Source organism: Pelobates fuscus, chromosome 7, assembly GCF_036172605.1.
Source record: "Pelobates fuscus isolate aPelFus1 chromosome 7, aPelFus1.pri, whole genome shotgun sequence".
NCBI lineage: Eukaryota > Metazoa > Chordata > Amphibia > Anura > Pelobatidae > Pelobates > Pelobates fuscus.
In genome coordinates, this window is record NC_086323.1 from 144,862,732 (window position 1) to 144,877,719 (window position 14,988).

Here is a 14,988-nt window from a genome sequence, read left to right on the forward strand (position 1 = left end):
AAATATTTTACATTGCTGGAAAAAAGTGTGCACCAAAACCACTACATTAGTTGTACATGACGTGTCTAGACTCGCAGCTATGCCCAAAAGGTAGATCCCTGGATGTTTTAAAACTATTACTTCCATGATGCTTTAGTCATTCTAAAGGTATGCAAAGCATTATGTGAGTTGTAGTTCTACAACATCTGGGGATCTATCTTTTGGGGACCTCTGGCTTTGAGTGTTCCTTTTGGACTTCAGGCCTCATTACCATCCATTTAAATCTGGAGAAGGATAACAGGAGTTTAAACCCCCAACAGTTTCTTGGATTTGCTGTGACTAGTGGAAGCACAATAAAACCGAAAACCATCAATATTTTCCATTAACATATCTGGATGTATAGGGAAAAAAAAGCCTTACCTTAACTCTAAGCAACCTTGGGTCGCAAAGTAATTCTTCCCTTCTGTTCCCATCCCCCAATGAGTAACTTGCTGTCCTGACTGCATTTTCTAGCCTGGATGGAATTGACAGCATGAAATCAGATACATTACATGGTAACCATTAGTGACTTAACTGTAAAGGTGCTGTGATATTTTTACATGTGCACATATGTGCATGGGGCTCCTACTGCTTCAGGCTCTATCTCGTCCTCATTCTCTTCATTCGTGATATTGGGATAACTGGTAGAAATGAGAGGTACATTGTCCTTGGTGGTTTTTACACACTCTCTCTAATATCTTGGTAATACAGAGAGCAGCAGGCCATTACATCGTAAACCTGTGCTCGCTGTCTGCAAGAATGAGGCTAAAAGGAACCCTGCATCTGCTGACTTTAAAAAAAATTTTTTTATATATATATATATATATATATATATATATATATATATATATATATATATTTTTTTTTATTATTTTTTTTAAATAATATTGGGGGTCACAAATTAAGCATTATTATTTATATAGCACCATCACATTCCAGAGCGCTGTACATTGGATCAGCTCAAGCACCACACATTAGATAGATCTAACATTTTGAATTACTAACACAGAAAGCTTGAAATACACCATGTGTAGATAAGATCAGCCTACAAGGAATTAATCATTTAAAATCCTCTCTGTGGTCATTAATGAAATCTTGATAAAGGCCCTGCTAGTCAATAAATACCTTCTGCCAGGTATTTGTGTCTGTCTCCTCCTTGTTTATCTTCTGTCTGTGAGAGAATCAACACAAACATAAGGATCTGTACATAAAATGCAAAGTTCAAGACGTGCAACAAATCCATCAACTGCCAGGATCACACATTATTTTTAAGAAATAACTTGCATTTCTGTGATGCCACCCCTTTTCCATGTTTGCACTACTTTTCAGAACCCTGTAGGTTCTACTGGTTACCATGGTAACTGCTCCTCTTACTTCTATAGACCACATTTTAGGGCACAACACTTTTTATAGATGATACCAAAGGTATGACATTTATTTTTAGTTATCGCCTTACGTTATAATATCATAGTCCGCTATGCTTCCAGTCTAGTTAAGAACAACTCACTGCTCAATTCTCTGCTATTTATAAGTTAAATCACTTTGTTATGCAGCCCTAGTCACATCTCCCTGTATGTTCCCTACATAGCCTTTCTAAACACTTCCTGTAACAAGTCATCTAATGTTTACACTTCCTTTATTGCAGTATGTTTAATTTAGAATGTATTATCTCCTGCTCTGTTAATAGCTTGCTATACCTTACAGGAGCCTCATGTAATGTATGTAATTCAAGTTCAATTTACAGAGCAGGAGATAAAAACTTCTAAAGTAAGCAAACATTTGATTGAAAATGAAACCATTATTTTTCATACAGGCTGTGTGAGTCACAGCCATGGGAGGTGTGTCTAGGATTGCATAAACAGAGATAGAAGTGATTTTAACTCCTAAATGACAGATAATTGAACAGTGAGACTGCAGAGGCACGATCTATAGATCAAAACTGCTTTATCAAGCTAAAGTTGTTTTGGGGAATATAGTATCCTCTTTAAATTAGAATTTTGCCTTGTATTCCTAACTGATCTCAATTTAGTGTGTAACCCTTTGTGTGTCCAGAGTACTTCAGGTACTGAGCATTATATTGTATATATGTGTATTTATTTATAAGGTCAAATTGTCAACTTAATAACTTTTATTTAAAAACCTATAATAGCTGACATACAGCAAAGGGTATCTGAAATCTAAAGCTCATGAAAAGATAATGCTGTCCTCTTATAAAGAGGCTTGTGGCCATGACCCTTGCTCATACATTTTAAGCCAAATTCAAATTGGTTGTCCAGTCACTGTTTAGTGACTAAAATCCATTGTAGGTGATGTATAGCGCATGCATGTGAATATATCCAAATATTATTTTCAGGTATGTAGGCAGGGGGAGTAGGAATAAGGCAAGTAATTAACACTCCCTCTAGCTGCCTGTTTGCCTATTAGCCAGTCACACTCTTCGCCTTATAAGCTGCGCCCTGCACATGGGAAAATGCCCTGAGTTATAACCAACACAGAGTGACCATGTGTTTGTTTTATGGATTTTGATTTCTCCATAAATGGAACACCATAGTCTTAAGGTGGAACAGCAGAACAGGACCCCACATTTTGAACTATAAATGCGGTAGGGTTGAGAGGTTTGGATGTGTAATGAAATAAATTGGCAGCTTATTACAAATGACTAGGTTAAACGCCATTGCATGTGTATTTTGCATGCGTTGCTATTTTAGTACAGTTTCCCACTGTTCTGCACTGTTAACTATGTTGGCTCTTTAAAACTGTAGTTATTGCAGATGCATAATTTCATTGCATATTTGACCAACTAAGTAAAAACAAATCAGCATGCACGGAATTGTTTTTAGTAAGTGACTGATGTTGCCCTTTTCTGTTGGGAAGGAAGCACCCTACATTGCTTCAGGCATTCTTTGCGAAATATGTAAAAACACCAAATAATCATGTTAGGAATTACTGCACAGTTTAGATTCCTCAAGACATAATTGTCATAGCTTGTTCTTTGGTATGTAAGGATGAACAGGTTGGATGAACTACAGGAAGATAGTCTGACTGCCAACTTGTCTTTGACATTGAAGTAAGGTAGATACATATCTAATAATCAGTGACCCAAAATAAGTGGTTCATCAGTGTGAAAACATTGGTTATGTATTGGTTTAATTTCTATTTGATAACTTTAATGATAGATTTAAAGACAAACTGTCTCTTCTCTATAAATTCTAGCATTTAAACTTAACTTTTTTTTTCCATGCAATTAACTTTTGTTTTTCTTCTTCAATGTAATATTAAAAATCCAGTTCAATCCAGATTGCAAAATAATAATAAAACGTTCACATTTTAGTACACACAGGTTTCATTTTAATCAAGATAGATTTTTTTATTTTATATATTTTTTTTTTTTCTTCAGTCTGTTTTGAGGTGGCAATGTATGACAAAAAAAGTGAGTCTCACCCTTTTAATGGAGAATTGAAACTGGCTCCCCATAACCGAAAAACCTGCATCCTAAGCCAACTTGGACCATACACACAATAAAATTTACTAATTATGGTGCTTAAAGTGAACAGTTTGTATCCTAAAACTATAGTGTCCCTTGAAGCATTGATGAGTGTGTTGGCCCTGTATAAATAATACAACTGGCTGTAACTCGAAGAGAATGTTTGTGGGGTTTTTTTTAGAGGGGGGGGGGGAGGAGAGAGGGGGTGTTCATCTTCTCATATAGAATAATAATGCAGAATTTTTTTTATTTATTTTTTTAATAAATGAAAATAATCCAAAATAAGTGGTTTTAGTTCTTATAAATATTTGTGTACTGTATTCTCTTATTAGGACAATCCGGATGGACAGTCAGGTGAAGGAATTTATGTGTCTAAAATAGTTGACAGTGGACCTGCAGCCAAAGAAGGAGGACTTCAAATTCATGACAGGATTATTGAGGTATGTAAACACCAAGGGCTTAGTTCCCTGTTAAAGCTGATTAGAAGTCCATGACCTCTTTGTTAAAAGGAAGTCACATAACATCTTAACTATCATTTGGAACGAATGTGTTAAATTCTGCTCCGACAGGATAACTGTTGACCTTCAGGTCTTGAAGAATACCTTTTCTAAATTTAGGAAACTGGCTTGGATGCTGGATACATGTCTTGACTAACTGGGAAGTAAAGATCATTTAACATTATGTCTTGGGATCCTGTGTCTTGCTGTAATAAGATCGTTGAAGACTCTGTGTTAAAATTTCAGTGTATGCACATTTACCAGATTCTTAAACAAGTGTCTAAATGTAAGTGAAGGACATTGAGGGGTGCTCATTTTCTAAGATGAATATTCACTGTCTTTTAGATAAACCCGGTTAGTCTTGGACATGATGTCCTGGCTGTGGGTGACATCAATGTCAGAATGTTTTTAATATGGGAAAGACCAGGTATAGCAAATATAGCCTTTGGTTTCTGAGATCATGATAACCTTTTTAGTTAAATTAAATGAGGTTTACATTAAACTGTCTTTGTTATGTATTCAAAGACTGAGACTAGGTATGAAAGTTTCTTCATTTTGTGTGTCAATGCACTGTCTAATGTAATGCATTTTTTGCCTTAAAATATTTTGTTTACTTGTTTTAGGGGAGTAAAAAAAGACACCCGACTAGACATTTAGTATTGGCATGTGTCAAGTTACATCTTTGGAATTTGCATTCTTTTTATACAGTGCCATAATTCATTGTTTGCTAGCCTCCAGTTTTTCCACTTATGTTTTTGTGAATTGTATTGTGATTAAATATATTATATTAAATAAAATATGGTTTGTATACTGCTATGGGTTATATAGTAATGTAATGTACAGTGATGGGAATGTTACTTAAGATTATTAGTGTTGTAAATGAAGCAATATTATACAATCATCATTTGTAGTTTAATTGTTATCACTTATATTTGACACTAGTCTAGAGTGACCACTGCAATCTTGTAATCTTGTTGTTATATTTACTTAATTTTATGGTATTGTTTTCTAATGCAAATTTAATTTATACTGCACCTACATTCTGGGACATTGTATCTGAAAATGATATTGAATGAAGATCTATTAAAATGTGATGAAATTATTTTGTGATATTGTTAAAGGGTGTCTAGATAAAATAAATCTACATTGTTTCATTTAAAATACATAAGAAAAAATAATTGGGGGAGGGGGTGTGTGTAAGACCATTCTCAAAGGGTATAAGTCCAAAGGTTGCTCTCCAGTGGAGTGCCACTGGGCAGGGGCACTGCTAATTTGCATGGAGTGGTCAGCTGACACTCTAATTCAATCAGTACCGCTCCATTCATAAAGATTTGCATAGTTGCATAATTTTCCCAAACAATATAGGTGTATCTGTAAAGGTCTGAGAATGTTTGTTTTGTTTTCTTTTACATGCAACCTGTGTCTCAAAATGTATTTTGTTGTCTGTCGTCCTATTTCATTAAATATATTCACATGAGAATCTTTGATAGCAGGAGGTGTTTATGGACGTTTCTGCATATCAGCCGATTGCCTAATTTGCACTTGTGATTTTGCAGCTTGCACATTGATTTACTGTGTTTGTCGGACTTGTGAGTTGTGTGTGTATGAGGAAGTATGCAAATGTTATCCTCAATGTGGTGGCACATGATACACTTTTGTGGAACCACATATTTGACCCTCGTTAAAAGTATATAAATTGTATATTAAAAACAAATAGGTCCTGTAAGTGCTGGCTTTTTCTTAAATGTTAATTGAAAATTATTTTTTTAGAAAATGTGATCAGTAAGGTGTGTTTAAAAATTCTTCAATTGTGCCTTTATTTTAAAAAAATTACTTGAGCTACTCTGAAGGTGTACTGTGAATTGGGTTCAAGAAAAGGAGATTTAATCTTTTTCATGGATGAGCAACTTGAAACTACTGCAGTCAACGTCTAAAAACGTAAATACGATTATCAGATAGATTGAAACCATTTACGTTTAGTAATGTGGTCATTTGTTCAGATACGCAATGAGTAATCCTCATCATTTTAAGACCTCTAGTGTAATAGTGTATACCAATTAGGACTTTTAAGACCTGGTGATGGATCCAAAATATCCCTGATGATTTTCCCTGGAATCCACACATAAGAAGGTCTTTCTCTGTGCATCTCAACATAATGAATGAAATGTGAGATGAAATTTAGAAGTGATATGTTGTTCAACCATATTGAATGCCAAAGAATTCCCTCTGATCTTCAAACTGCTTTAATTTTATCAATTTGTTTTAATGTACGTTCTTAATCTGCATTTGGCTCATAGCCTTGCTCGAGGCTTGATGTGTGACAGTTTTTAAGCTTGATGGGCCAATATTCCACAGACTTTCCTCAATAGACAGAGATTTGAAGAAACATTGCACAGCTAAGGCCTGGGGTGATTTATTTATTTCAGGTGCATATGGGAGGAGTAGGGTGAAGCAAGGATAAAAAAAATATTGTGCTTAGTGGAAGGCATTTATTTTTTGGAAAAAAAAATATATTTCCTCTTTTGTTTACAAGAAAGTTTAATTTTGTACTTTAAAAACATTTATTCAGAAGTATTGTTTAAAAGAACAAAAAAAAAGTTTTGCGCAAGCTTTTTTTGGTGAGATTTTGGATGAGGGAATTTTGCTTACAATGTGATTAAAAAATGATAACGGCGTCAGCAATACAGCTGTTGAAGATTTGTGTTTTGGCAGCAGAAATATATTTATCTGCTTATAATGTGCTGAGTAAATTGTATTGGGATTTTGGGAGGGGTGAATAAATCAACTCGGTTCACAGTCTGAATTCATCCTGTTTACATTTTAATTTTGTTTTTTGCGTTGCTTTTGTTTATTGTGTTTTTCATTGTAGATTTATTAAAATGCACACAAGTAGCTAGCCAAATACAGAAGAATGTGGATATGATTCTTTCTACTTACTGTATATTCGAGGTGTAACCAAAATATAAGTGCTTTTTAGACTAGTGTATTTGGTTTATGTCAAATAGTGAATTGTGTGAATTTCGGGTAATTTTTCTGAATTCTAAAGTTCTCCCCATTCCTCATCCGTGAGCAGTGGGGAACTTCTCTAAAATCCATCTGGTGGGACACTAAACTGTGCCCCAGCCTCAACCATAGGAGGCGGGTGGGGGGGCTATGTAAAAAATTAAGCAGTATGGTGGACCTGCTATGCCCACACTCAAATCTATGGGCTTTGGTTGAGGTTATTAATGACAATAGGATGAAGGGGACTTGCCATTTACTCCCCTAAAACTTGGGGTCTCCAAATTAAAGGGACACTATAGTCACCTGAGCAACTTTAGCTTAATGAAGCAGTTTTGGTGTATAGAACATGCCCCTGCAGCCTCACTGCTCAATCCTCTGCCATTTAGGAGTTAAATCCCTTTGTTTATGAACCCTAGTCACACCTCCCTGCATGTGACTTGCACAGCCTTCCATAAACACTTCCTGTAAAGAGCCCTATTTAGACTTTCTTATTGCAAGTTCTGTTTAAGATTTTTTTTATCCCCTGCTATGTTAATAGCTTGCTAGACCCTGCAAGAGCCTCCTGTATGTGATTACAGTTCAATTTAGAGATTGAGATACAATTATTTAAGGTAAATTACATCTGTTTGAAAGTGAAACCATTTTTTTTTCATGCAGGCTCTGTCAATCATAGCCAGGGGAGGTGTGGCTAGGGCTGCATAAACAGAAACAAATTGATTTAACTCCTAAATGACAGTGAATTGAGCAGTGAAATTGCAGGGTAATGATCTATACACTAAAACTGCGTTATTTAGCTAAAGTAATTTAGGTGACTATAGTGTTCCTTTAACAGAGGCTTTACTTAGGCAAAGTTGTAGAAGGCTGCGTAGCTTAGGAGACTATATGGAGCCTGTAAAGATCTATTCTGTAAGCTTATGTTGGATTTGTTTTGGCATTTGCTGCGGTTGCTTTATATTAACTACCACTGTTTCTCAGTAGTCAGTATAGATTTTCTTCAGCTGTGATGTCTAGGGTGACTTAAATGTTGATTCTTCTTTTATCTACCTTCTTCACCAATATTAGTTTGGTTGACTTTTCCTAATTTGTTCCGCCATATAAGATAGCCTGTCTATTCCAGCTGGTAATGCTGTCAGCTGCAGATGATTTTGGGAACTTTGAATAGCACAGAACTAAAGTGACACACTGACTTTTATGTACATGTGCCCTGTTTCGTGGGAATGTTTTATTCTTATTTTTTTTTTATAATATTTTTTTTATATATATATTTTTTTTTTTTTGGGGTGGGGAGGGCTTTAATTTCTGATTTCATTTTATATAGCATCCTGGAGCTTTACAATGAAAAATACGTGTGTGTGTGTCATTTATATTTGTGTCTCCCATAAATGGACATTCAAAAAAATATTTCAGGGGGGCAGAGCCTAGCTTCTGGGTCTCATGGACGTGCTGAGAATCAGCTTCTGACAAACACTGCATATACAGGGGGGAAGGGGAAAAAAAAAAAAACTGGTGCATTCACCGTCTGGAGGGCAATAGACGTGTCTGGGAGACCCGGGTGCATCGAATGACACCTAGCTCAAGACTAACACTGCCCGGGAACCCATATTATACGACCGAGGCTTAACTGCGGCCGCTCTCCTCGATGGCACATCCGCGCAAAGGCTCCTCAGCGCACTTACCTCCTACTCCCACCACCCACCCCCCTGTGGACCAGTGGGGGTCATCCCGGTCCTCACTGGGTGTCTGGATCAGTCAGCCCAGATCGCACCCTAAGCTTGATGTTATGACACAGTGGAGTTGCCCCTCACAAGGCGCACCTCCGATGGCGACTGATAGCACAGCACGCGGGCAGAGCATGCTACCGAATCAAAGGCATCACAATGACACTTCTCAGCGTCTGGAGGCGTTTTTCAGCCGCTTCTGGGACAGACTCTGGGAGCGGCAGCGAGTAGCCCAGACCGACCTGCAAGACTCAGACGGGTGAGCGAAGCCGTAGGCAGCTGGGGGTGAGGGAAGAACCCATAGGCTACACCCATCCACTCATACTCTACCTGGGCTGCAGGCCTCAGGGGTGAGAACCCGGAAGCATCGCTCACATTTACGGAGGCACAAGCGTCACTCCCACACGTGAAGAAAACTCTGGCTCCAGAAGTCACAGAGTTTCTGGCCAAGAGATGCAGGCCAACACACCAGCCGGGGCTGGAGTGACACCCTCATTAGCATCCGTGCAGCAACGGCCCACTGGCGGGCTCCTGACGTTTCCCAACAGAGGGCATCGGATGAATGGAATACAATCTAAAGCCTTCTGAACGCTCTATACCATGATGGTGCAGTTATGGTAGACCTGCCATGTCACACAACCAAGACTGTAGAGTTTAAAGAGCAGCATGCCTTTGAAGAGGGTTCCAGACCACAGTGAAAATTCAATCTTCAGAATAGTCTGATTGTAGCACAGCATGTTTATTTTACAATACCTCACCTAGCCATATACCACACCAGTCGCCTAGCCTGTATATTAGCTAGTTAGACCAGACAAGAAACCTTCCTAACTGTTATCTCTTGTTGATATATTATAAAATTGTGCTTATCTAATCTACTACTCCAATTGTACCTCCAGCCTGTCTGTACTACTCTCATTCACAGCAAAAATACAAAATAAAAAAATTTAACTTTCTTATTCTAAAATAAGTATTCAAAAAAATGACATCTTCTTCCACATTAGAACTGCAATGAAAATTATGTGTTTTTGTTTTTTAAGCGACTTAAAAAAAGTGCTTTTAAGCATACCAAAACCTGTAGACATTGACTGTTCTAATGAGGCAGTCGCTAATAAATACTCTGTTGCACCAAATACACTATAAACTGGTGAATTAGAGGAAATGTTTGTGGGTTTTTATATTTATTTTTCTAGACACGTATTCATAAGGTTTGAAGCAATCTTCCTCCATCCCCAAAAAAAGAACATTTAGGAGGAATGCTTTTACAAGTGACTCCAGGTATGCAAGAGAGTCTCCCACAGACAATGAAAACTCTATGCAGATAGCTACTTAGCAGCAGCAAATGTAAACAGGGAGATCAGGTTTAATAGTTTTGCATATGGAAATAGGGATGCATTTAACTCTTTATTACCCAGGCAATTAAAATACAGCCCCAGTATAAGGCTAATGATATTAATGTATTGTTTTAACAGACCGCAGCATCCCAAATGTGTGTCTAAAGTTTATATTTGGGGTGAACACTCAACATGCAAGTGACTGTAGGCAGACCATCAGATCATGCTGATGTTAAAAGGTGGCAAAAAAAAAACACGTTACATTATGCATATAATTTGAATATGGTTTGAAGAGCCAATTGGATTTTACTTGCCTGAAAAGAAGTTTAAAATGTATATTAAATCAGTCCTGTTAAAAAATGGGACCTAAATGTCTTATAATAATAAACCGTTCAGCAATTTGGAATGGATGAAGTTCACACTGCATTGGTTTGCAAAATTGGAGTTGGGAACAAACCATCGCCTATGTTCTTAAATAATTGCTTTTGTTATTTACTTGAGGAAGAGCACTGTAATCCAACACAATTATATCTTTAATAAATCATTGTACGTTTAAGGTAAAGTGTTTTTTGATGACTAATTATGTTTGTTTTGAGGACTTAGAAATTGAAACATCCTTAGGGTTTCAAGTCTAACAGAAATGGTTACAATACTAATTGGCTTTGAAGTGGCAAAGCCCACGTTTTTGTAATTTGTGACTGATTTGTGGGCCAATGGTTTACATTTTAAAACTTCTGTTCCCAATTTTAGATAGGCTACTGAACAGATCATGACAAAATGCCTCCATTATTAAAACTCAATTTGCTGGTATGATTTTTAAGTGTTAGAAGTGCTATTTTTATTTTATTTTTTTGTTTCCTCCAAGTAATGACCAGTTAAATTTCAGAAATCATTTTTAATTATGGTGATGGTCAATGCCAAGGATGAACAAAAAGTGAATATTACTATGACTTTTCGGATATCAGACTGTCAATTATCATTATTTAAATTTTTCTTTTTTTTTTCTTCTTTTTTTTGTTTTGTTATCTGATATTGCTAGAAATACCTTTCTTAAACGAAATAATACGAATCACTATGCTTGCATTTGTATAAGACCACTTCCCAAGCTACAAAACTTGCTATTTATTTTTTTATTTGCTCTATGGAGTAACATATTCATTGTATATAATTTATATCGGCTATTTATTGGCAGTTAATGTGCAAGCAAGGAAAAGAAGACTGAATTTGACACCCGTAGCACCATAACCACCATGGTTTATTGTAGTGTTTATGATGCTAGAAGGCTTTGAGTTAGATCAAAGATTAAAGATTGCTAGGAAAATACATCTTTAGAACTGGAAAGATGTGACTGGCCAGATTTGAACACCCCGGGTGGAAGGGATAAGAGACCATTGAAGGATGTGGGCAGTTTAGAGTTCTTTAACTCCTTAAGGACACATGACGTGTGACATGTCATGATTCCCTTTTATTCCAGAAGTTTGGTCCTTAAGGGGTTAAAGGTAGTGAGGATACTTCTGAACCAGGAGAAGACAATGGTCAGATTATGGTAATAACAAGTCTGACAAAAGCAAATGATAGAAGACCAGAGATCTTTAAGAAGTGTAGTTCAGCAGGGGGGAAATACTGAGTCATGTGAATATATTAAATATTTTGTGTGTAATGCATGTATGTGTAATATGTCTGTATATCCCTATCACACATACATGTATTACACAAATGCACTTCGTATACCACATGACTCCATATTCCCCTACATATGATATAGTCTATATAGTAGTCTTAACATGCACACATGTGTGTGTATATATTTATTTATTTGACATTTTTATGTGCCTCCTTATCCACTGAGTTCTGCAAATGGTCAAATCTGTGTTTGGATGATTTAACTTTCTGAATCTCAAGACAAACTTGTGGTATTTATATGTTCACAGTTTCACAGTAAATGAATTATGCTGATGTTTACTTGCAGATGTTCTTGCTATAAAAGCTTCATTCTAGCAGACAGCCGCTTTTTCAAAGCCTTCTTGTTTTCACAGCTATGCAAGATTTTCACTTTTTTTTTTTATTTATTTCCCACCCCTTCAGTTCAAGGGAAGGGATAACTACCCCAAGCAATCCCACAGCTGTGGATCAAAACTCTCATCACTCTCCGAGATGCTTTTAAAAGAAATTAAAAAAATATTGCTTTCTGTGAGCTTTGCTGTTTAATGAATGAGTGAATGCACCGGATCTTGTATGTCGTATGAATTGGCCCCAGCAGCACCATGTGTGTGTGTGTATGTATGTATGTACAGGAGAGTGCAACCCTATTGGTGTGGGGGTGTATATATATGTGTGTGTGTGTGTATATATATGTATGTGCGTGGGGGTGTATATATTAATTACACCAATAAATCATTGTTTAATTGGAAGTCCAGGCCAACTCCCCGATTTTGCACCCCTCACTATCACAGATGCCTCATTCCAGGGCCCTATTTAATCTTACACTGAAGAGTCCCACGTGGTGGGATTTCCAAAGTAAGTGGATTCATCTCCTAAGAGCAGGCATTAGGTTGCTAGGAAAGAACATGCCAAAAAAATGGGGTATATTGGCATTGTGGTGGGCTTCTGCAGTATGTAGTCTTGTGCTGTAACTTGACCCCCATTATTATCCCCAACTTTTGTTTCATTCGAGCAAAACAGAAAAATTAGGTGGGTGAAACAATTTGGCAACATAGGGATCAGCATACCTCCCAAGTGTTCCAGATCTGGTGGAAAGAGTCCTGATTTAGGAACCCCCTCAGGCCCACCTTATTAAGACATGTCTCAGATACTATGACATTTGGAAGGTATGGGTTAATTAAGTCTATCACTGTTGCATTGTTTTTCTTCTTTGCTACTTCTTAAGACTGTCCTTGCTTTTCTTAAACTTTAAGATCTCTGTAGAATCAGGTAACAGTATCATTTCTCATTTCAGACAAGGCATATCTGAGTGTAAACTATGTATAAGCATCAGGCAGCTGTTGTATGGGTCTGAGGCCTCAGAAAGAGATACAATGCCAAATTAGCCCACTTGAGAACACATGTGGAATCCACAGATGGCTCATTCCTAGGAGAGAATGTTTAGCGGAGCATGGCAATCCTTGTACTTGTCAAGTTAGAAATACCTATCAGCAATTCAACAGGCCTACTGATGGCGTTAAAGCAGACATTTTCTACAATCATTACCAGCTTCTAGTGATTATATATTCTCACACTACTGGCAATCTTTGTTTTAAAGGGACACTCCTGTCAGGGTACCTGAGGCCTCTACCTCTAAGGGAGGTAGAGACTTGGTGGTTTATCCATCCAGGCGAGCTGTTTCCTCCGTTCCTCGCGGTTCATCCACCCACTTAAACACCGGCCGCGAGGAATCCACATCCTTTTCTAGCAGGACGCTCAATACGTGACGTCATGACGCTATCACGAGCGACCTGTCACTCAAGTGTCCGATATCCAATCGGCACTTGTCAGAGGCGTGCTTACCATCCGGAGCCAGGGTATTTAAGCTTGCTTCTCTCTTCAGCTCATTGCCCTGTCGTGGTTCTAGCTTGTCTAGTCACTCAGTGCTCTGGTATTCTAGTTTGCTCTATTTGGTTTTGACTCGGCTTGTTGTACTACCCTGCTTCTCTGTTATCCCTTGACCCGGCTTGTCTCTCGCTTATCTGTCTTCTCGTTCCCTCGACCTCGGCTTGTCTCTGACTATTCTCTATTACTCTCGGTACGTTAGTCCGGCCATTCTAAGGCCCGGTATACGTACCTTTCCACTCTTTGTACCCTGCGTGTTGGATCCCTGTCCCGATCCTGACATTACGACAGGGCCAATGGATCCTGCAGGTACAAACAGTCAGCTTGGTTCTTCTGATCCCAGGTTTGACGCCATGGAGCATAGGATGGATCAGATGGCCCTAGCACTACAGGCACTTTTGTCTCGTGCTAGTAACCCACCTGAGGAGACACGTACTCCTTCTATTTCTCCTGCAGTCTCAGGTCTAGAGGTAGCCACTGTAGGTGCTTCTTCCCGTATTACCCCACCAGTACGTTATGGCGGGTCACCGGAGAAGTGCCGTGGTTTTCTGAACCAGATTAGCATCCATTTCGAATTACAACCCCGCTCTTATCCTACAGATAGAGCGAAGGTTGGATTTGTTATTACTTTACTCATTGAGAAAGCTCTGAGATGGGCCAATCCTTTATGGGAGAATGATAATCCACTAGTCTATAATTATAATGCCTTTGTAGCTGCGTTTAGAAGAACTTTTGACCCTCCTGGTAGAAGGGTCAATGCAGCTAGATTACTGTTGCGCCTTAGACAGGACAATCGAACACTTGTGGACTATGCACTAGAGTTCAGGTCCTTGGCGGCAGAAGTTAAGTGGAACGAACAGGCTTATATAGATGTGTTTCTGAATGGGTTATCAGATGTAATTCTTGACGAAGTCGCTACTAGAGAACTCCCTGAGAATTTGGAGGATTTAATTTCTTTTATATCTCGTATTGATGAACGCATAAGAGAGAGGCAGAACACTCGAGATAGGACCCGTAGACCCTCCTTTAAACTAGCGCCTACCTTTCAAAATTCTGAGTTCGAGGACTTACGTATTTCTGAACCTATGCAGATAGGCAGTACTCATCTCACAGAGAGAGAGAGACAGTACAGAAGAAGGGAGGGTTTATGTATGTATTGTGGAGTCAGAGGACATTTACGCCTAAATTGTCCTAATCGTTCGGGAAACGCTCGCACCTAAGTTTCTCTAGAGGACAGGCCTTGGGTGTTTCTACTTTGTCCTCTATTCACAATTACAAAGAGTTCAGGCTTCTGTTACCCGTTTCTTTGAGGTGGGAGAAGGGAGTAGTAAAGACTATGGCACTAATCGATTCTGGAGCTGCTGAGAGCTTTATAGATCAGGGTTTTGTTG

The 14,988-nt window shown here is 38.1% G+C and overlaps 1 protein-coding gene across 2 annotated transcripts in view; it reads left to right on the plus strand.

Moving 5' to 3' along the window:
- Nucleotides 1-14,988, plus strand: part of PDZRN3 (PDZ domain containing ring finger 3) — a 247,371-nt gene that overhangs the window by 24,144 nt on the left and 208,239 nt on the right. For both annotated transcript variants that reach the window (XM_063426757.1, XM_063426759.1), the window contains one exon: nucleotides 3,835-3,942. In XM_063426757.1, the coding sequence (XP_063282827.1) occupies nucleotides 3,835-3,942 (108 nt within the window). The remainder of the gene's footprint in view (nucleotides 1-3,834; nucleotides 3,943-14,988) is intronic.